The 24,327-nt window shown below is 42.0% G+C and overlaps 1 protein-coding gene across 5 annotated transcripts in view; it reads right to left on the minus strand.

Annotated features, from left to right (window-relative positions):
* The window catches only part of fhod1 (formin homology 2 domain containing 1), a 386,223-nt gene that overhangs the window by 271,387 nt on the left and 90,509 nt on the right, over positions 1–24,327 (minus strand). The window contains exons 1-2 of one of the 5 annotated variants that reach the window (XM_068049571.1): positions 21,502–21,705; positions 16,931–17,022 (exon numbers count right to left, since the gene is read on the minus strand). The exons of 3 other annotated variants lie outside the window; for them this stretch is intronic. In XM_068049571.1, coding sequence (XP_067905672.1) covers positions 16,931–16,934 — 4 coding nt within the window. In that variant the 5' untranslated portion in view covers positions 16,935–17,022; positions 21,502–21,705. Of the gene's footprint in view, positions 1–2,465; positions 2,563–16,930; positions 17,023–21,501; positions 21,706–24,327 lie in introns of those variants that run through there. One more of the 5 variants, XM_068049570.1, reaches the window with a different exon arrangement.

Consider the following 24,327-nt stretch of genomic DNA (forward strand, 5'->3'; position numbering starts at 1 on the left):
ATTTCAGACAGCCTCGGCTGGTTGCCAGTTGTGTAACTATTGTTCAAAACACCTTGGAGTCGCTTTGCTTTAGTATGTCTGCAACATAATACAGATCCATGCTGAAAGGATTTTTAAAAAACTGACTCTTCAATATATTCATGTATAGCTTTGCTTGAAGTGTGTTTGAAACTGAAGAAACAGCATGATGCAAGCAGTCTTGGAAATAAGTTGCTGTTTATCTTAGGAGAACATTCCATCTAATTAGTTAATTCAATTCTGCAGTTAGGACCTGAAAAAAAAATCTACCTCCTAATTTCATAGGGATACATGCGCTATTTCTATCACTAGATACTTCCTTCCTCTCAGAGTACAAGCAAACGGGACTGGTAATCTTCATTGCCTTTTTGTTTTAAACTTCCTGTTATACATACCACAGGCTTCCTCTACACATCACATCACAATATTATAATAACTTCGATCCAGCTACAGTCATGATAATAATTGTTTCTATATCATGTACCATGAGTTTATCGAATGTTTAGAAACCTAACATTACTGCACGATACAGTTTGCGGGAGTGAAACTAGTGCAAAGCAAACTGTTGTGTTATTAAAACTACAGAGTGGCGCATCAGGTTGCACTTTGCATTTGTTGGGCAGCGATAAATGTCATCCAGTGCTCCAAGCAGAAAAGTCTGCTTCAGTCCAATTCATGAAGATTACCCTCTTGCTGATACATAACAATTGCACAGATTTAAAAATAAACTTTTGACATTTCAATGTATTTCTGCTTCAAACAATGGCATCTATTGAAAATGGGGCTCCAATCTGCCAAGCATCAAATGGTGGGGTATGAGACAAGCCCCCATGGTTCTCCACTATCTCAGTAAAGGGGTGGGATCATTTTAATATTATGTACTGATCATGATCACATTTTCTGCCACAAGGTTCATACCCAACAAGAAATGTTAATTGGAGAGAAACAAACTATGTAAACCTTTAAAATTGTTGTTCTAGCTGTTGAACCAAAGGACCATAGGCATCTCTCTCCATTAGAGAGACAGAGACAGCTGGTAATGTATAGTTTGAGAGTCACCACTCCTCAAGCATGGGGCAAGGTGAGAAGGCAGGCCTCCATGAATTACCACAGCCAGTATGGGGACTGAACCCACATTGTTGGCATCTTGCTACATCACACTCTAGGTGTCCAGCCAACTGAACTAACCGATCCACAAGCCTTTGAAAGTAATTTAGATAAAAACACATACTTCCCTGTTATCATTCCTACTTGACACAGCATGCAATTTAGTTCAATTAGAGCTAGTTGATTTTACTAATTATTTCAGTGCAACAGAAAAGCCATCTAGTAAAAGTTGCATTAATTTCTATGGTTTAAAGAGTTTAAAATGTGTTCCAACGTCAAGTTTTTGTGATCCCGTTTGCACAGAATATTGGAAAATATGGAGAACAAAAGTTCTAATCTTCATTCATTTCAGTGAAAAGAGGCAGAAACAAAAAAAAGGGACATTCTACGTGAAGGAGTCATTGCAGAAATGTCACGGTGACAAAATGACAGGCGGTCTTCTAACTTCCTTTTAATTCTTTCTTCAATACAAGCAACACAGAATTCACACACTCTCCATGGTCGTTGACAGAGTTGTTGAAGCAGATCAGTGTGTTGGACTTGGGCTTAACGTAGCCATAGCAACTTGGCAAAATCCATAATTTTGGATAAACTGAAAATCAACTGTTCTTTCTTAGCAAGTACTTGTGCCAAAATCACATGGTCTATAAAAGAATCAAAAACTACAAGGTATGTATGGTGTGTCACTCATGATGCTCCAATGTAATGAGGCTTTGAGCATTGGGGCGTGGGGGCAGGCGTGTGGCTCCCCCACAGTAAATTCACCATCTCAGCTCATGCAGTTGAGAAACCCCCACCCCCATCACAGCTCCTCATAGCAACAAGTCGCTGGGTCACAATGTCAGAGGCTTTATAGGTAACAGCACATGTGAAGAGGGAGTCATTTTTTTAATTATGAAAAGGGCAGCACGGAAAATGCTTTCATCTTATTCGTTTTCAGGATATTAAAATAACTAGTGTGAAGTGCAGTGCATATTTATTTGGAAATCTCTACCATATGCAACTACCTCATCAAAATGCTCCTGTATGATTAGCATGAAAATAATGCTCATGTTACACTGGATAATTCGAGTTCAGATGAAGTGATATATATTTACAACAAAAGCAAAATATTGCAGATGCTCGAGATTTGGAATAAAACCAGAAAATGCTGGAAACACTCAGCAGGGCAGGTAGCACCTGCGGAGAGGGAAACAAAAGCCGGAATTTTAACAGCTCTCTGGAGACGGGCTGGGAGACAATGGCAGCAGCCGTGGCTCCGATGCCACCACTGGAGGGTTTAGCTCTCCGATCGCCAGGGCCTGCCTGCCTGGCCCCACCCCATTAAGAAAAATCCTTACCTGCCCTCCGGGGGTGCCTCAGCATGGAGAGACCCTCTCCTTCTCCCTGCAGCAACTACCTCAATTGGTGGCACTGCCGAGGCTGCCAGGCAACAGCTCCGAGAGACAGGCCACCATCCTTCATTGGACGCCTGTCCTGGTGGCAGCCTCTTAATTGCTGTCTCCCCCCACCCTCCCCTCCCCTCAACTGAGTCCCATCTCAGGAGCTGCTTTCAGTCCTACCTTTTGGTAAAAATCCAGCCCAAAGTTAATGTTTCAGGTTTGATAATCTTTCATCACAACAGTTCTGATGGAAAGGTCAACAAACCATTAACACATATTTATCATGTCTGAATGAACAGAAGGCAGCCAGCTGAGGGGAGGGCAAATTTCCCATTCTCTATCAGAATCTAGTTAGCTCCAACAATCTGCATATTTTCTCCCAAATGGGAGCATGCTGTTTGTCCCCCCCATCCAAAAAGGTTTGGCCATAAAACTCAGCACTCTCAGCTTCTACCATTATGTAAATGGAGGTGGTATGGTACTTAAAAACTACAGCATTATGGAGTGGGATATTTGATGTGCCCACAGTTTATCACCATTTCTAATAATTCACAGCTCAACTTTAAGCTCAATAACTTTAAATTATTAGCCCACAAAGGGTTTACAGTTAATGCATGTTTATATGGCTGTACTTAATTACGAACAGACATCAGCAAAATGTTTCTTCAAACATTTCACACTGGTCTTTTTCCCAAGAACAATGAGCTGGAAACTACTCACATTTAGCAAACATGTTTTGACTACCTAGCTAAATACACTATACGTTATAAACGAAATCATTAAGGGTGAAGGACTGTGAAAACTACAATTGAAACAATAAATTTACATCCCAAAGCAGCATTCTTGGGATTTTAGAAAGGCCTCCTGGCACTTCAGGGAGTATGTGCACTATCTTGGGTGAAGTATTGGGTGATACCTGATTTCCAGGACTCGACTTGTCTCTCACAACCCAGTTCTTCGTGTCCTGCCTGCCTCCCTAGCCTGATTCTTGGCACTCCACCTAACTCCCACACTCAATTCCCAACACTTGCCCGGGTGCTCTGTCTGCCCCCACTCCCTGCCTCCCTTTCTTTGGTTGTCTTTATTGACTCCCCACATCCACAGTTGTTGAAACCTCCTGTGCAATAATTGGGGCGGGCTCATTGTTTAAATCTGCCCTTTCACAGCAAGTTAATGCAACTGATTAAAGTTTCAATCCTAAAAGGCACAACAGCCTCCTGGAGTAGGAAATTTGAATGGCAGCCAGCAGAGAGAGAGCGTGTGAGAGACAGACAGACAATCAACCCACTAGCCAGCAAAGAGCGTGCTAAGCAAAGGGAGCCATCTCAGGCCTGAATCCTTGGTCCAGGGTAGAGGTGAAAACAATGTATGCTGAGGCCATCAATGAGATTTTGGATTTAAACTGAGTCTCAGTCCCAGGGAGCAAAGTTCTGAACAGCACATCCAGCTTTATCCTCACAAGTGCTAGGCACTGGATGGGTGGGGAGACATCCCAGATCTGTGCAGTTACAATTACTTGAACAATCAAAAACTTGTTTACAAAACTCAATCTTATCCTCTCATGCAACTTCTAACAATCATCATGAGAGTTATTGCATGATAACTGTTTTTCCTGAACAGATATCAGCTTTCTAAGCTACATGATCACCAAGTTCACCTCCCCCCCCACCCATCACACGGACCCCCCCCCCGCCGCACCCCCCCCCCTCCCCATCTCAATTAAGTACTGGAAAATGAAGGGATGATGTGAGGGAGGAAATTCTAGCTCCAGTTACCAAAAGCTGGGGTTGCCTTTGCTCCAGGATTGTTCTGGAATCTCCAGAAATACCGGATTAATAACTGCTGCAAGCAACCCAGGAGAAATAACATAGGGACATTTTTACTCCATTTTCTTTGAACACTTTCATTTATTAGAAAAATCTTGGAGACAGGGTAAAAAGGCTGCTTGAGCGACTGCCAAACTGTATCCAATCAGGTGACGAAGAGCCCGTTTGCTTTCCAAATGGCGTTGGAAGGTGCTGTGTGGATGGACATGTCGGACAACCAATGGCGGAAGCACGACTGCGGAGCACTTGGAGTCCGGAAGTTGCGTGATGAAACCTCTGGAAATACCTCCAACCATAGCTGGCAACCCTATGCTGGACTAAAAACAAATTCAAAACAAAAGTATATCATTACAACATGAGAAAATGTATCATTACATGAACACGTTTTTTGCTCCAGATTCCAGCTGAGTTTGAATGTGGGCATGTCTGGATCATTTCAGAGAGTGGAGGCAGTGTTGGCACTGCATTCCTGAAATGGGTTTTGCTGCATTGAACTTTCCGTGCTTAAGAAGCAGTATTGCAACAATCTTGAAAGTCATAAAAGTCACCCTGATAGCTGACAGAATTGACAGAGCCTAATTAAAGCCCAGATATGATAAGGAAACGGGAAAATGAACTTCAAAAGAATTTAACAATGCAGTGTAAGCACAATGTGGCAAAACCAACTCCAATTAGCCAAAAAAAAAGTTTAACAATGAATTTAGATGTGACATGTTCAATTGAAGTCTCATTGCTTGAAGAAATTAAGCACAGACAAAGAGACTCCAGGAGTAGCCAAACGGTCTGAAGGTTTTCTGATCACTTCTTCTGTAGGACTACTTAAAAGGCAGCTCTGCCTCTTTATTTTTTTTATTCATTCATGGGATGTGGGCATTGCTGGCCAGGCCAGCATTTATTGCCCATCCCTAATTGTCCTTGAGAAGGTGGTGGTGAGCTGCCTTCTTGAACCACTGCAGTCCATGTGGGGAAGGTATACCCACAGTGTTGTTAGGAAGGGAGTTCCAGGATTTTGACCTAGCGACAGTGAAGGAACGGTGATATAGTTCCAAGTCAGGATGGCGTGTGACTTGGAGGGGAACTTGCAGGTGGTGGTGTTCCCATGTATTTGCTGCCCTTGTTCTTCTAGTTGGTAGAGGTCACGGGTTTGGAAGGTGCTGTTTAAGCAGCGTTGGTACATTGCTGCAGTGCATCTTGTAGATGGTACACACTGCTGCCACAGTGCGTTGGTGGTGGAGGGAGTGAATATTTGTAGATGGGGTGCCAGTCAAATGGGCTGCTTTGTCCTGGATGGTGTTGAGCTTCTTGAGTGTTGTTGGAGCTGCACCCATCCAGGTAAGTGGAGAGTATTCCATCACATTCCTGACTTGTGCCTTGTAGATGGTGGACAGGCTTTGGGGAGTCAGGAGGTGAGTTACTCGCCGCAGGAGTCCAAGCCTCTGACCTGCTCTTGTAGCCACGGTATTTATATGGCTACTCCAGTTCAGTTTCTGGTCAATGGTAACCCCTAGGATGTTGATAGTGGGGGATTCAGCGACATTCAGCCGTTGAATGTCAAGGGGAGATGGTTAGATTCTCTCTTGTTGGAGATGATCATTGCCTGGCACTTGTGTGGCGCGTATGTTACTTGCCACTTATCAGCCCAAGCCTGGATATTGTCCAGGTCTTGCTGCATTTCTACGTGGACTGCTTCAGTATCTGAGAAGTAGCGAATGGTGTTGAACATTGTGCAATCATCAGCGAACATCCCCACTTCTGACCTTATGATTGAAGGAAGGTCATTGATGAAGCAGCTGAAGATGGTTGGGCCTAGGACACTACCCTGAGGAACTCCTGCAGTGATGTCCTGGAGCTCAGATGATTGACCTCCAACAACCACAACCATCTTCCTTTGTGCTAGGTATGACTCCAGCCAGCGGAGGGTTTTTCCCGATTCCCATTGACCTCAGCTTTGCTAGGGCTCCTTGATGCCATACTCGGTCAAATGCTGCCTTGATGTCAAGGGCAGTCACTCTCACCTCACCTCGAGTTCAGCTCTTTTGTCCATGTTTGAATCAAGGCTGTAATGAGGTCAGGAGCTGAGTGGCCCTGGCGGAACCCAAACTGAGCATCAGTGAGCAGGTTATTGCTAAGCAAGTGCTGCTTGATGGCACTGTTGATGACACCTTCCATCACTTTACTGATGATTGAGAGTAGGCTGATGGGGCGGTAATTGGCCGGGTTGGACTTGTCCTGCTTTTTGTGTACAGGACATACCTGGGAAATTTTCCACATTGCCGGGTAGATGCCAGCATTGTAGCTTGGCTAGGGGCGCGGCAAGTTTTGGAGCACAGGTCTTCAGTACTATTGCCGGAATATTGTCAGGGCCCATAGCTGTTGCAGTATCCAGTGCCTTTAGTCGTTTCTTGATATCACGTGGAGTGAATCGAATTGGCATCTGTGATTCTGGGGACTTCAGGAGGAGGCCAAGATGGATCATCAACTCAGCACTTCTGGCTGAAGATTGTTGCAAATGCTTCAGCCTTATCTTTCGCACTGATGTGCTGGGCTCCCCCATCATTGAGGATGGGGATATTTGTGGAGCCACCTCCTCCAGTTAGTTGTTTAATTGTCCACCACCATTCACGGCTGGATGTGGCAGGACTGCAGAGCTTAGATCTGACCCGTTGGTTATGGGATCGCTTAGCTCTGTCTATCGCATGCTCCTGGGTTGTAGCTTCACCAGGTTGACACCTCATTTTGAGGTATGCCTGGTTCTGCTCCTGGCATGCCCTCCTGCACTCTTCATTGAACCAGGGTTGGTCTCCTGGCTTGATGGTAATGGTAGAGTGGGGGATATGCCGGGCCATGAGGTTACAGATTGTGGTTGAGTACAATTCTCCTGCTGCTGATGGCCCACAGCGCCTCATGGGTGCCCAGTTTTGCATTGCTAGATCTGTTCAAAATCTATCCCATTTAGCATGGTGATAGTGCCACACAACACGATGGACAGTATCCTCAATGTGAAGGCGGGACTTCGTCTCTACAAGGACTGTGCCATGGTCACTTCTACCAATACAGTCATGGACAGAAGCATCTGCGGCAGACAGATTGGTGAGGATGAGGTAAAGTATGTTTTTCCCTCGTGTTGGTTCCCCCACCACCTGCCGCAGACCCAGTCTAGCAGCTATGTCCTTTAGGACTCGGCCAGCTCAGTCAGTAACATTGTTATGTTAAATATTAATTTACCAGTAACCCTACCAATACTCATGTAAATTCTTGTTTGTGCCTTCATAACTTTTCTATGTTTTTGCTTTAGAGGGTAATTTTAAATGTCAATAAATCTGGTCTATAGTTTAACACGTACAAAGTGGTCTAACAGTGTGATATTTTCCAATGTCTGAACTGGCAGGAGGCATAGTGGGCACCCGATGTATTCACAGTAGGCAATTTATAGTGATTGCTATGGCAACACAACACAGCAGAGAATAACGATGCAAGTTTCTGTTCGTAGTCGACTAATTATGGAAATTATTGCCCTTTACAAGAGAAAATAGCTGCTGGGAAGAAGCCCAAATTCTAACCACTGCAAGCTATGCCTAGTTTTGATAGCCTTGACCAAATTTCATCTCCTTCTGTCATCAGAAAATGCGACAGCCAGAGGTGTTGCCCATTCAGTGTAGTTAAAAGCAGGATTAAATTTGCATCTTCCTACTGTATGCTACTAAGCACTAGCGCCTTAAGCACCACCAGGCCATATTTTTAATTTCCCATTGCCATCACTTCCAATTTACTAAATGGGATTACACGTAAATGCATACAGAAAACAGCATCAAAAATGCATTGAATTTACAGGCTTTTTCAAAATTGACCATTGTGTGAAGTTCAGCTGAGATTGTACTACACCTCAGTTCTCTCTGTTCGCCTGTGCCAATTTATGAAGACTCTTAAGCACATAGCTTTTTATTTAAGTTCACATCTTTTGATAAAGATATGTGCTGAAAGTAAGGGACATAGGAATCATTGTTACGTGATTGTTCACAGTTAGCCCCAATCCCAGATTAGGTAGAGTGAAGCTCCTTGTGCTCTATCCCCACAATATGCATTCGCCCCAACCTCAGGACAGCATCCCTTATTGCACCCCACTTCCCATGCCAGTGACTCTTGTGCCAATCTGCTCCAGTTTACTCATTTATCCTGAACTGAGAATTTGCATCCAGTTGGAACATGAGGGGGGGGAAATTTGACCTGTCAGTGCATGCTACAGTCAAACCCAGGACACAGAAGTGGAAACAACAGGGTGATTTGGATAAATAGATAAATCATACCCAATTAGTGATGCCTTTTAGTTTCTGCCACTTATGAGGAACAGAGCTTTTGGAATGCTCAATACCCTCTTTGTCTGGTGTAACCAGGCATGCCTTGTGTGCAGGTGCACAAACAAATCCAGCCTCCCTATTAATACCAATGCCAAAATGTATTATGATAAGACCCTTTTCTGCCCAGACATGACTTCATCTCCTGCTAGAGAAAGGCCCAAGGATAGCCAAAGCATTGATTATAAAAATTGCATTTATTTTTATTAGAAGGATATTCAAGAAAATAGTGTAATGTATACATAAACTATGCAACCGGACAATCATTAGTTTAAAGAAAAATAATTTCAGTACACATTCTGGGGTTAAAATACACTTAAGCCTGAACCATACATTTGAATCAACATGCAATCAGATAAAAGTAAACTTGTAGCAATTTCTTCCTGCATCTAAGTTGTTACTGTCTCAATTTTGATCTTTTCATAAACACAATATAATTACAGTTATACATAAATGTACACATTTGTCTGCCCTGGCCATTTAACTTTACACATGGATTCAGTATCTAACAAAATGGAGACAGAGATTAGGTCCATCCAGCCCATTCCTTTGTGATCTAGACTTCTGGACTCATGAAGATCAGATCCAATTTTGAAGTCACCTTTGGATTCTGACCTTCCTATTGTGTTCTTCTGGACTGCTCATACACAATAATTTTACAAGATTTGTTCTGCAGCAGATGTTGACTGATGCAGTCGTGTCAGACACTCCCTTAAGTGGTCCGCTCGCTTGCTTATGAGAGTTTACTCCAACTGCCCTATGTCTACAGCATAGTACCAGAAATGTAACAATGAAACTCCCTTGGGCACTGGGCCAGATCAATGCACCTTATTGAAATAGGTTCCTTCAATCTCGTCAAAGGCAGACAAGAGTTAACACCGGGCTCGGAAACTGCTTTATTCCATAGTTGACAAAATATACAGATCAAATACGAAAAGGTACATTTAGCACAAGCAAGATAACTTCAAGCACCATACTATTCAAAAATAAATAAAGAACAGATGCATGCTAACCTGTTCCAGTTATTCATCTAATTCAACTTAAAAGTACAATCACTTTGTACCTTCACAGCGTTCTGCTATTCTACCCCTCCTGGTGCCAGTGCTCATTCACAGCCCACAAAGAGATCACGAAAGATTTCCAGCACCAAAGTATGGACTGTCTTCCACGTAACCAGACAGGCTAAAGAATTGGCCATTGTTTGGATCTCATATTGTAAGTACCATTCATCACCCATCTAACATTGTAGTTACCATCCATCTGCCCATTGATCCACAACTCAGCATAGTGTCTTCTTGGGAAGTTCAACCCTTTTAGACAAGATTTTGCTGAAACCTAAATTTTAAAGTAGTTCCCATGTAGGCTTTTTCTGTGCAAAAATGGTCAACCAATCACAAACCATGACAATATTTCACTGACTTCTGTATTAAGCTTTGGCTCCTTCGGACATCAGAAATTTCCTTCAACAAAATATTGGGAAGACAGAAGCCGTTGTATTTGACCCCTGCCACAAACTCCCTTGCTACAAACTCGAAGGCCAGAATTTTACACCTTGCCCCCCCCAACTCCCGGAATGGGCTGGGAGGCGGAGGGGGGTGTAAAATCGAGAGGGAGGCAGGGGTGCCGTTCCCATCACCTACCCGCCCCCGCTGCTATTCTGCCAACAGCGGGGAAGGTGGCAAACAGCCCACCCACCCCAGGCCAATTGAAGCCCTTAAGTGGTCAATAGCCACTTAAGGGCCTCCTCCCACTGCCGATATATAGCAGTGGCGGATGGGCACTTCAGCACCTGAGAAGGTGGTGCAGTAATACTGGGTGGCCACCTTGCGGGTTGGAGGACCCCTCCTGAACAGGCATCCTGTGACCTACGGAGGGCCCCCCCCCCACCCAGCAGCACAGGCCGCCCCCGCTAAAATGACCCCCCCGCCCTAGACTCTGAACCCCAGCCCTCACCAGGGTTCAGCCTATTGCCCCCAGTGAGGCCCAATCCCCACATAGCTTTTTGGAGGCTGGCGTCCATCCTCCTCTTCTGGCTGGGTGCAGTCCCAACAGTGGCCACCGCTCCTGGTGGTGCTGCTGGGAGTGAGGAGCTGCCAGCTCTCTGATTGACCAGCAGCTCTGGGAGGCAGAACTTCCTGCCTCGGGGTGGGGGTGGTGAATTCCCGAGCAAGAAAAATTAAGGGCCTGGGCCACGTAAAATTGCAGCCTGGTTTCCAGGCCCAGCGGAGGCGGGCTCTCCCCGATTTTTCAGACAGTTGGTGGGGCCACTGCCTGAATGTAAAATTCCAGCCGAACTGTCTGAGACTAACCCAGTCTGTTTGCAACCTTGGCGTCAAATATGACCTCGAAGTGAACATCCAACCACATATCCACATTATCACTGTCTGCCTATTTCCACCTCCATAACATCGCCCGACTCCAGCCCTGACTCAGTTCAACAGCTGTAGAAATCCTCATCCAAGACTTTGGTACCTCTAGGCTTGACTAGTTCAATGCACTTCTGGCCAGCCTCCCACATTCTACCCTCCTTAAACTTGAGATCATCCAAAACTCTGCTGCCTGTGTCCTCACTCACACCAAGTCCCCTTTGCTCGCTGACTTACATTGGCTCAGAAATGTGTTCCTCAAATTTTGGCTTCCTGAGCATCCCCGATTTTAACTGCTCTACCAATGGCATCTGGGCTTTCAGTTGCCAAGGCCCTAAGCTCTGGAATTCCCTCCCTAAAACTCTCCTTCCTCCTTCAAGACACAAAAAAATCAAAACTTCTCAAGAACAACTCAAAATTTTTTCAGACATTCATAAAAATAGGGCGGCACAGTGGCACAGTGGTTAGCACCGCAGCCTCACAGCTCCAGCGACCTGGGTTCAATTCTGGGTACTGCCTGTGTGGAGTTTGCAAGTTCTCCCTGTGTCTGCGTGGGTTTCCTCCAGGTGCTCCGGTATCCTCCCACAAGCCAAAAGACTTGCAGGTTGGTAGGTAAATTGGCCATTATAAATTGCCCCTAGTATAGGTAGGTGGTAGGGAAATATAGGGACAGGTGGGGATGTGGTAGGAATATGGGATTAGTGTAGGATTAGTATAAATGGGTGGTTGATGGTCGGCACAGACTCAGTGGGCCGAAGGGCCTGTTTCAGTGCTGTATCTCTAAACTAAACTAAAATAGAACATGAAAGAAAATGTTTTAACACAGTAAGATGAGCACTTCAAGTTCAACTCCAAGTCCAATGCCATCCTGATTGGTGATATATATTGTTCAGTCATTGTCCTGTAATTTCCGATCCAACACCATCAGCACGAGGAAGCAGCAGTGCAAGAAGACAGCCCCCTACCACCACCATCACAGGGCAAAAAGGGACGGGCAATAAAGGGGGCTTTGCCAGCATTCCAAGAGCAAAGTTTTTAAAAATCCTAAGCACATGCCGTTCTGTACTTCTCAGTTAGTCATGGTCCAGAAACCATGATTGCAGGTATTTCCATTCCCACCCCTGCCATTTCTGGCACTGAATTACGATACCATACAAGAATCCCATTGAGATGGGGGCATTGTAATATCATACACTTGCAACAATACATCTAAAATACTTTCAATGAAGTTCAAATGAAAATAATCTTTAGAAAGGTTTGATTTTAATACAAAGTCTCTCTGTTTAGCCACAACAGTCCCGAGTTTTCTGGGAAAGTAGGCTCAACTAGATGCCAATGCCCTATAAAAACCAAACTGGGGCCTCAACTATTTATAATCTATAATAATAACTTGGCTGCATGGACCGAGTGTATCGTAGCCAAATTTTGCTGATGATACAAAGATAGATTGAAAAGCAAATTGTCAGAAGGACGCAGAGAGTCTGCAAAGAGATATAGATAGGTTAAGTGAGTGGGCAAAAAATTGCAGATGGAGTATAATATGAAATGTGAAGTTATCCATTTTTGCAGGAAGAATAGAAAAGCAGATTATTTAAATGGAGAGAGACTACAGAATGCTGCGGTGCAGAGCGATCTGGGTGTCCTTGTACATGAATCACAAAAAGTTTGCGTGCAGGTACAGCAAGTATTTAAAGAGGCAAATGGAATATTGTGCTTTATTACATGGGGGATGGAGTATAAAAGTAGGGAAGTCTTGCTGCAGCTGTAGGTGAGACCACATCTAGAGTACTGTGTACAATTTTGGTCTTGTTATTTAAGGAGGGATATATTTACATTGGAGGCAGTTCAGAGAAGGTTCACTAGGTTGCTTCCTGGGATGAAGAGGTTGATTTATGGAAAAGGTTGAGCAGGTTGGGTCTATACTCATTGGGGTTTAGAAGAATGAGAGGTGATCTTATTGAAACATACAAGATTCTGAGGGGGATTGACAAGGTAGATGCTGAGAGGATGTTTCCCCTTGTGGGGGAATCTAGAACTAGGGGGCACAGTTTCAGAATTAGAGGTCTTCCATTTAACACCGAAATGATGAGGAATTTCTTCTCTCAGAGGTTGTTAATCTTTGGAATTCTATACCCCAGAGAGCAGTGGAGGCTGGGTCATTGAATAGATTCAAGGCTGAGTTAGACAGATTGTTGATCTACAAGGGTTTTATGGGGGACAGGCAGGAAAGTGGAGTTGAGGCCATGACTAGATCAGCCATGATCTTACTGAACGGCGGAGCAGGCTCAAGGGCAAAATGGCTGACTCCTGCTCCTATTTCGTATGTTCTTATGTACAGTGAGGCCTGTATAGCTACTGAGACAGGTTCTTTTCAAATACTAAGCCCATTGCTTTCCAATGTACTCAACTTCATTTGCAGAAGTCAGCACCAGTGAATGGCAATGAGCACCTATGAGGATAAAGTGATAAGTCCTAAACATACCTGCATGCCCTGCTGACATTGCACTAGATGAGGGTAAGACTACAATAAAGTTTAGAACCTTTGCCTTGAATATTTTGAGAAATCAACCAGGGTTGAATTATTGCTCTGTTTGATGCAATTGTAGTTTGATTACCATCAGGTTTTCTCCCCATATACAAACTAACCAGTTATCAAACTAAACTGAATGCACATTCGCAGATACACGTAGCCGAGCAATTTAGTAGCATCACAGGAAATTATCTATTTGGTTTAATTGCTTTCATAAATTTGTTTTTGCACTAAGTTAATTACTTTAATAACACTTAAATCAATAAGCTGAGCAAATGTTTTATCCCAGAGGATAACATGGTCACATTACCAAAACCAATGGAGTACATGATTTTCTTCCTCAGTACAGGACATGCTGTGATTGTAGAGGGGAAATAAAAACAAATGTAATGGGTGGGGGAAAGAGACACTGAACAGTTGGCAGATTATAATACAGAACTCTGTCCTGCTCTATTATAATGCTATTTACAAATATGGTTACGACTGAGGCAGGAGGAGTACACTGTTTATTCTAGTTCCACTTCTCCACAGGTCACAACATGCATTTTAAATTTTTCCCACTTATTGATACGGTCAATCATAGACTCTATATTTATCCCAGAATAAAATACACCAACCAGGTTTATTTAATAAACAACAAAATTATCAGTTTATTATAAAGCAAGTCTTAACCAGTAATGAAGCAAAGCAGAAACACATAGATCGAAATATAAAAGTTCACTTTTTATCTTAGCACCTCACACTCGCACACACATACTGGTTAACTGGAAAAATAAAGGGATTTGCGTTTTAGAGCTCTATTACAAAAAAAGGACAAAAAAACACGGGTTAAATACTTGCTAATTCTTGAAAAAGAAAGAGAAGATATGGAAAGATGTCCTTTGTTTTAGTTTGGTGTCCCAAATGCGTATAGATGTCTGGCATTGGGATCTTCCTAGAACAGTTCTTTTCAGGCGACGTTGAAGATCAGTTTGGGTAGGCTTCCAGGAAATGCAACAACAGAAGTTTCAGACACAGGCTTTTAGGAAGAAGGCAGCCATAGTTTCAGTCTGCTTCTTACACTTGCTTTTCAGTTCCTTGAGATATGGAAAACTGGCAGGCTTTTTCCAAACTGCTGGAACACAGTGAGTTAGGGCTGTTTTTCTTGGCAAGTTTTCTCCAACTGTCTTTTCAAACCATTATCCATATCCCAATCCACAGTCCAAAGTGAATGTCACAATGTCACAAGAATCAAGCCTCCTGACCCCTATAAATCTCAACCTGTCACTTCTCCGTAAACATCTTCCCTCAGTCAAAAACAACCCCTGCTGGGTAATTATTTGAGAACAGGTGCCTTTCAGTAATCGCTTGTTTTCAAAGCCAGACCCTGGTGAAAACCCATCCATGGAGTCATTTCACTTTTCCCAAAATAAACCAATGTCCAGCTTGAAAACACATGAGCCCTCAAAAAAAACTTAAAAATATAGAAGCACTGGTAACAATATTCAGTAACACAAGAGACAATATAACTGTCAACATTTCTGCAATTTAATCAAACTTTTGACTAATTATGCTACCACAATGAAACAAGGACAGGAGGTGGTAGTTCCTAATGTTATGCTTCATTCCTTTTATTTAATTCTGCATCTGCACTAATGTTTTCATGTTTACTACAATAATCATATCAGCACTAAAAGTAAATAAAGAACCGTAGAGTGCCCACCCCATCTCTCAATCTGGGTAAATCAAAGAATCATAGAAATTTACAAAGGAGGATATTAGGCCCATGCCGGCCGGAAGAGTGTTATCCAGCCTAATCCCACTTTGCAGCTCTTGGTCTGCACTCTTGTAAGATATGCCACTTCAAGTGTACATCCAAGTATTTTTTTAAATGTTATGAGGGTTTCTGCCTCTACCACTCTTTCAGGCAGCGAGTTCCAGATCCCCACCATTCTCTGGGTGAAAAAAAATTCTCAACTTCCCTCCAATCCTTCCACCAATTACTTTCAATCTACATCCCCCAGTTATTGACCTCTCCGTTAATGGAAATAGGTCCTCCCCATCCACTCTATCCAGACCCCTCATAATTTTATACACCTAATTTAAATCTCCCATTAGTCTCCTCTGTTCCAAAGAAAACAATCCCAGCCTATCCAATCTTTCTTCATAGCTAGAATTCTCCAATCCTGGCAACTTTCTTATAAGTCTCCTTTGTATCCTTTCTAGTGCAATCACATCCTTCCTGTAATGAGATGACAAGAACTCTACACAGTATTCTCGCTGTGCCTTAATTATTGTCTTATACAGTTCTAACAAAATCTCCCTGCTCTTGTATTCTAATCCTCGACTAATAAAGGAAAGTGTCCCGTATGTCTTCTGAACCACCTTACCTACCTGTTCTGCTACATTCAGGGATCTGTGGACATGCACTCCAAGGTCCCTCTATTCCCTTATACTTTTCAATATCCTACCATTTATTGTGTATTCCCTTGCCTTGTTTGCCCTCCTCAAATGCATTACCTCACACTTCTCCGGATTGAATTTTGTTTGACACTTCTCTGTCCACCTGACCAGTCCATTGATATCTTCCTGCAGTCTACAGCTTTCCTCTTCATTAACTACCACACAATCAATTTCTGCATCATCTGCAAACTTTGTACTCATGACCCCTACATTTGTCTACATCATAGATACTGTCACAAGAGTTGTGTTTTTTTATTTTGAAAGCTTGGAGTTGTGTGTGTTTTGAAGGCTGAGAAAAAGGATTTTTCTCTGTGAACACTGAATGCTGAAACTTGGTGATTGAACTGAGTGGGACAGACTGCAAGACACCTGTTCCAAAAAACAGAAAGGGAAATGACAGGTCACATGACTTGATTGTTAGAGTTTCAATTTCACTTTTGGCTTTGTGAAAGACCAGTAAGCTGGACAGGTAGGAGGCAGAACAAACTGGCTAGAACGTGCTTTTGCAGACCAGAGAAAAGACCTCTCCCTGAAAAAAGACTTGCATCTCTCTTGGAAAGAAATTCTACATTTGAGGTGGTGGCTGTGGTCTGCCTGGAGAGAGAAAAAGACCCCTGAAGAGGAAAAGACACAGGAAAAGAGGAGCTACTGCTCTCTGTGGAGAAAGGCTCCTTTGCTGAGAGGAAGCCCTGCATTTTAAAAGGTAGCAAATTCCATAGTCTCCAGTCTCTGAAAAATCTCTGCCTCAGGAGTGATTCCTGTTGCCTATGTTTTGGGAGATCCTGAAAGCTCAAGAAAGCTTCTATTGCTAGACTGCTATTTCAAAACTCAAGTAGACCTGTTGTTACACCTTTTGCTGAAAGATTTGTGTGATGCCTGCTGCAAGCGAAGTGTGGTGAACACCTACCCATCACAAACTGTTCATCAACCTTGCCTGGAGAGACTTTGAGTGGAATCCGACTATTCGACTCTGGGACACCGCACCAACCTGGAAATATCCTACCAGAACAGGACAACCTAATTATTTTATTATTCCTAAGTAACAGCTGTAATCCAAAAACATACTTTTAAAAAACGGTTACCTTTTTTAATGTATGCATATGTGCATGAGGGTTAGGAAGAATAAGAAGTGTTAAAAGAATCTTTTTCACACATAGAGTTATCTCATTATTGCTTAAGACTTAATTTATTAATAGTTAATTTTGTTGTTTAAAGAAACCTGGTTTGGTGTGCTTTATTCTGGGGCATAAATAGTGTGTTTAATTTGGCCATTTTCCGGTAGGTGGGGAACTTTACTAATATGTTGTGACCAGTGAGGTAGTGGGACTGAATTAACAGTGCATTACTCCCGTCTTGGTCATAACAATACATATGATGAAAAGCAAGGGAACTAGCACAGAGCCCTGTGAAACCTCACTCGAAACAACCTCCCAGTAATAAAAAAACACCCATTGACCTTAACCCATTGCTTCCTACCACTGAACAAATTTTGTATCCAACTTGCCACTTTCCCTTGGACTCCATGGGATTTCCTGACCAGTCTGCCATGTGCCCTCATCGATCCTCTTCATTACATCCTCAAAAAATTGAATCAAGTTAATCAGACATGACCTTCCCTTAACAAATCTGTCCTTGGTTAATTTGTGCCTTTCTAAATGACGATTAATAATACTGTCCCTCGGAACTTTTTCCAATAATTTGCCCGCCACTGAGGTTAGACTGACTGGCCTGTAATTATTTGGGCTATCCCTTCCTTCCTTTTTAAACAGTACAACATTAGCAGTCCTCCAGTCCTCTGGCACCACACTTGTAGCCAGAGAGGATTGGAAAATCTTAAGCACCAAAGCCATTGTCACTCTATATGTTCTGTGGCATGACTTCCAGTGTTTCATTCCCAGTTGTCTCACTGAATACAATGCCTTGAAATACTCTGGGGATTGCTCTGTGGCTTTGAGAAAATTGAGCAGCATTTTTTTTAAGCTATTAGTAGAAACTTTGGAATGTCTGCTGTGACCTTATTAACAATCTCCAGCAAATCAGCTTTTGACCTTAATACTCTGACAGCTACTTGGCAATGCTCAGGATAGCTCCCCCAATGCCTAAGTAGATTAGTGTGATTCTGAGGCATGCAGAGCAGGAAGGTCCCAGCTTTGATTCCTGGCCACTGCTGAACCATCTTATCTCAGCTAGGTTAGCAGTAAGGATGCTACAATTAGCATTTGTTCTCCTGAGCCAGGGATGGTTACAAAAAAAAGCAGACGAAATCAGCGTTTCTACTCCCAATTAGTATTCAGTGATCACTTCTGGGAAGTATGTGCACACGATTATCGGTGGAGAACAGGATTGGGCTTGGTTGTAACACTGCTGCAGGCAAATCGCCAGCCACATTCACATATGAAGAATGGGCACGGTAAGTTGTGGAGGCCTGTCAGCTTTGTACTTCCAACAAGAGCCAGCAAATTCAGGAGATGAAAGAAAGAGAATGGTGAAAAAATGCTCAAGATAATGATAGCCAAGAATTGGAATCGTGAAAACAGGATCAGTCGATAACAGAGGGAACTTAATTCAAAATGTCGTCATTGAATGTTTATGTGTCAACTTTTTGTTTCTTTCATTTCAACACAGAAAGATTCCCGTGCAACTTAGGAGGTTGGGGGAATCAGCATCTGTTGATCATTAAGGATTAAGGATGAGGTCTTGGAAAGAAAGTTCATAACCAATACTGGTGCCTCACATATCAAACAGAAGTGCTAAGTAAACAGTGTGTATGCTACTCACTCTGGCAACTACTGTATTCCCACAACAACTTCCAGTTTATGTATAGATTTAGTGAGAGCACTCTTTCCCTCAGTTCAATCAATTCATTAACACTAATTTTGTATTAAGCATTTTTCATTCAAAGTATATTCAACTTTGAAATTTATATTTTATTGATTCAATTTCATCTTCCTTTAAAAAAAATCAGTATGCCAAACTATCATTCCTCTTCCTTCCAAGCCAGCAGAGAGATTGTGTGAATGGCAATCACGAGAGGGAGCTAAACCTGTGTTTCTCACAGTTTCTCTTTTCAGCAGTGGCACCAGAAGCCCACAGCTTACCCATTAAAGCAAAGCTTACAGTTTGCATACTACAAAAACCTATGTAATAGACGTACCAGAAATTTTGAATACAATATTTTTAAAAAGTGCCCCTGAACTGAAGCAGTTCTCATGTTTTTGGCATCCTCCAAATAGATTAAGTTGTGAAGCCACTCAAAGCCAGATTTGGCATTTTACTGCAAAGTTCTTGAATGCACTGGGGAATGAGAAGCATAAGGCACTTCATTTTTATATCATAAACAGTCAACAAAAGTTTTCACCGACTGAGCACTTGAGATGTTGTTTGTTGTCTCATGTGTGATAGTTGTGATTGAAGTTGCAAAGTCTGAGATCCAAAGTTTTACCTTTATTGTCTTCTTGCAACAGCTAAAGACTGAGCATCTTTTTTGGAAGCAACAGTAAAAGGGAAGTAGGCAATTTTGCGTGCAGTCTCCAAACAAGTCAAAAGTTTAATTTCCACTGCAAACCACAGTACTTTATTATGTGTCAAAAACAGTCTCAAGACCATGAAGGAAAAAAAGCAAAAGAATTTTTTTGAAAGTACAAAATGAAACAAACAGGAAGTATTGACTGAAATGCAGAGGACAGACCAGCGGTGCTAATGGGAGAACGGTCTATTATGTCCTTACTGGTTTGGTGCCAAGTTCCTCAGCAACACTGCTTCTCCTGGTAATTTTCAATCAAGCATGCATCTGTAATGCAGACCCCCTCCTGCCAAGAATGAGGCATATTAATTTTGCCATACGGACATTAAATTTCAAATTGTTGCTGAGAAGAAAAGGCCTGTTACAAGGGCTGCCAGACACTTGGATGGAGGACATTTGCATACCAATGGAGAGAAGAGAGGTTACTTCCCATATCCATGTAACCTAAAATGAACTTTGATCACTGGGTATTGTGTGTAAGAAGAGACATTTCAGGGTCTGCTAGGACAAGAGAATCCACAAACACAGAAGTGGTTAAACCAGTTGGTCACATGACTAACTTGCTGGCCAACTTGGGAGTTTTTGAATTGTGCACAGACAGTTTTTGAACTCAGAAAGACTGTTCACTCCTGGACTGAGAAGACCTCTCCTGTCTGCTCCCATGTCTCTCTCACAAGCCTCTGGACCCACTGAGGACATATGAACCTCAAGAGAGAAAAATCTCCTACATCGAACAAGGTTTAAGAAGAATAGTGGGTCCCAACAAAAAGCAAGACCTAACTACAATCAAGGACTCTACAGCGAGCTTGAAGAACCAGAACCAAAACCATCTTCAGATATTGCCTCAAACTTTTCCACTTTGTTTCTTCTGCTCTCTTCTGTCTCTATCTCGTGTGTATGCTAGCGTGGACATGTTATGTATCCATAGGTGTTAATCGAATTAGAGTTAAGTTTAATAAATTTCAACCTTTCTTCTTTAAACCTAAGAAAACCTGTTTAGCTGGTTTCTTTGCTTTACAATTGGAAAGCAGTGAACAAGGATTCACCAAGGGGGGGGAGCTAAAAACACTGTGTGTTTAAAATTAAACCCTGTTACGGTAAGACCAGGTGAAGGCTGAGAGGGAACCCTAGACCCCTTCTCATCTGGTCATAAAAATTCATTAAACCAAATAGCATATTGTACTTATTATTCACTGCTTTCTTTTCATTTTTCCCCTTCTGCCAACTCGAGTCTATAAATAATTTCAAATATTTTTAATGTAAAAATTTAATTATTCAATCATTTACATTAAACAATGTAAATAATACAGTAAAATGGGAATTTAGTGCTAAAAGCAGAACTGCCAGATAATCATGAATTATGCAACTTTGAAATTGGAGAGATGGTCTTACGTTGTAATTACTTGGTACCATGTCTACATGAGGTACACCCTGTTGAATTGGAAGCTCTGGCTCTAACATTCAAAAAGAGCACCCTTGGGCTAGAAGCCTTTTTAATAAATATATGTATGCACTAACTTTACAAGTGAAAACTTCACATAGAGCCTTACAGCAGAAAAGGAGGTCATTGGCCCAACATGCCTGTGCAAGCTCTTTGAAACAATTAGCCAATTAGTCCCACTCCGCTGTTCTTACAACAATAACTTGTATTTATATAGTGCCTTTAATGTAGTGAAACATCCCAAGGCACTTTACAGGAGCAGTATCAAACAAAATTTGACACTGAGCAACATAACGAAATATTAGGGCAGATTGATCAACAGCTTGGTCAAAGAGGTAGATATTAAGGAGTGTCTTAAAGAAGGAAAGAGAAGTTTTACCATAGCCCTGCAATTTTCTCCCCTTCAAGTATTTATCAAATTCCATTTTGAAAGTTACCACTGAATCTGCTCCCAACAACCTTTAGGCAATGTATTCCAGATCAAGTGGCTGCGTAAAAACAAAACTCATCTCACCTCTGGTTCTTTGGCCAATTTCCTTAAATCTGTGTCCTCTGGTTACTGACCTCCTGCCAGTTGTTACAGTTTTTCTTTATTTATTCTATCAAACCCTTCATCATTTTAAATGCTTCTATTATATCTTCCTTTAACCTCTCTGCTCAAAGGAGAACAATCCCAATTGAGTTGATATTGTCAGTATAATGTGAAAACCAACAAAGCAAACTGCAGAAATGGCTTTCACCTTTTTCATGTGACTGGACCTGATGGGGAGTCACACTTGAAATGTTAACCTCCCTGATACCTTGGTCATATATTGACTAACCCTGTCAATCATCAGTATTTTGTTTCAGAATCGCAGTACTTCAAAAATAATTCTGCTGAATTGATTTTACATTAGTTGTCCAAAGAAGTTTTATTTAATATCCCAAGAATGACACTTTGGGAAAAAGGTGTAGAATTCTAATTAACAGTATTCACCCAGCTATTAGTTCAAACCCAGGCTACTTGCGTAACACAATATTTTTCCATTGCCTTAAGTTCTGAACTACACCTTTGCAATTTGCATTTATTAAATAACTATCATTTGAGCAATTTAAAACTTACAGCTCAGAGACAATTTAATATGTTTTAGTAAAATAGAAATAGCTTCAGTAAAATCTTAGTTGGCTCTTTGGAAATTGTGCACACTTTGTACCATAAATATCAATACACAAGGTTGGGATAAATGCACTTTATTTCTTTATCTGATTTATTCAACCACTGGAGACTGTGGCTACTGTCCAATAGCAGTCTCCATCCAGAAAATGCTCCATTCACAGCTGTAATACCAGAAACCTGTCATACTCTGTTCCCAGATTATTTAAAATATCCAACTCTGACTGATCTGGATTATCAACATTACCAAACCAAAGCCTAAAAGCACCAACAAAAAAGTGTCTCCCGCTTAATTCTCTCTTTGGGAGGGTGCAGTGCGTGTGCTGAATGTGAAAGTAGGAAAATAAATTCCTGACTTCAGATCACCGTGTGCATTCTTGGGCTGCTGTGTCAATTCTACCTTCTCAACTCCAACAAGCTTTTGGTTTCACCTTGAGAAGGTTTTTTGTGTTTGGTTTAGTGATGTGATGTCAGTTTATATGAAACAAGTACTGTACACCCAAGTAGGATGGATATTTTCTGTTCCCTCTCCTCAGATGCTGCCTGGCCTGCTCACTATTTCTGTCACTTTGCTGTTTTTGTTTCGGTTTTTCTGCCATGGAAGCATTTTGATTTAAGGATCGTGCTGCAGTCTTCAACGTGTTTCTAGGTAGGAATTTAAAAACTCCTTCATTATTCTTGTCTGCAATGTGCATGGAGATTCTGTCCACCAAGGGTAGTCAAGTTGCCCATCTTAAATGCTGCCCAGATAGCAGCCCCCTTCTATAATAAAGGCTTAGGGAGCTACACAAAAATGTAGGTTAAAGTGACAGAAAAGCATATGGAAAAAGAGTTTTGTTTGTTTTCTCAAGCAATGATGTAGCTATAAATAATGCACATTAAACCAGGCCTCATAACATACTAGCCATTCTGATCATGCTGTCAAGTTCACCCTGTAGGCTGGTGTGGGTTTGACTCTAGCAAACTGACACCATAAACGTGGCCAAATTAGGTAGAGAACTCGAGAGGTAGGTTTCATGCTATAAATGCCCAGAGCACGTCTCGATTTCATAAATGACCAAGTAATCCGACCCCGTTGGATAAATTACTCTCCTCCCAATAAAGACGCAAAGGACATGGAGCCTGCCATTTAATTTTGCCTTTGAGACCTGCAATAGACCAAAGTACTTTTACTCTGGGCACAAGCATGAAGAGTTGACTGAAGAATAATATTAGACTGTCAAACTGTTATGACCAGTAAAGACATATCATGCCCCTAACTTTTAAGATACAAACTTTATTCAATGTGGATTCTTTGACATTGACTTTTCTTTTTAAAAAGTGGACAATGTGCTTCAAAGATGGCCACGGAAGGTTAGATGACCTGGCCTGTGTATTCAAAAGCTGCCTCACTATCTTGAAATGACAAAAGGATACATTCCAGACTAAGAGGTGTCAACTACACCCATCCTGAAACCATCAAGAGACATTCTTGAATTGAATGAGTTTCTTCTGAGACAAAGAAGGCGTGAAGTAGCATATAACAGAATTATAACAGAATGGTACCCATCCAGACATCAATAGGTAGCCACGGTTTCCATATCCTGGTCAACTATGTGGTCACACCAGGGGAGAAGGCCATGTGTCAACTAACAGAAACTCTAAAAGATGAATTTTGACCTTAAAAGGTAGCCCTCTGGAGAGAGAGGGGAGATCCAGCAAACACCTACAGAAAGTAGTCCAGCCAGGTAAGGAACGAGCCCTGCTGCTGATTCTACACTTCAACTTGCTGCAGCAGAGAGCTTAAAGTGACCACCACCTCCAGTCTGAAGCCTTAACCACCAGAAATCTACAACACCTCAACATGTTCAAGACTACAAACACCCAAGCCTGCAACTTTAAAACATACTGTCCTTCCAAGAAGATTCAACAGGTTTACCATAAACCACAAACACCTACCTCACTTTGAATAACATCCTACCCTTTTCACTCTATCAATCTATTCTTGTGTGTGTGGGTGAGTGAATGTGTGTGAGAATGAAGTTGCAACCATTTCAGGGATCGTGTAAAAGTAGATATTTTTAAAAAACCTACAAGAAAACCTGGTCATTTGTCTGCTTATTTGACCCTAATAAAAAACCTCAGGGCCTATCTCATCATTTTAAACAAAACATGACTGCAGTCAGTTGGGAAGGGAATAGTGGGAAC

The sequence above is a fragment of the Heterodontus francisci genome, chromosome 17 (assembly GCF_036365525.1).
Source record: "Heterodontus francisci isolate sHetFra1 chromosome 17, sHetFra1.hap1, whole genome shotgun sequence".
Classification (NCBI taxonomy): Eukaryota; Metazoa; Chordata; class Chondrichthyes; order Heterodontiformes; family Heterodontidae; genus Heterodontus; species Heterodontus francisci.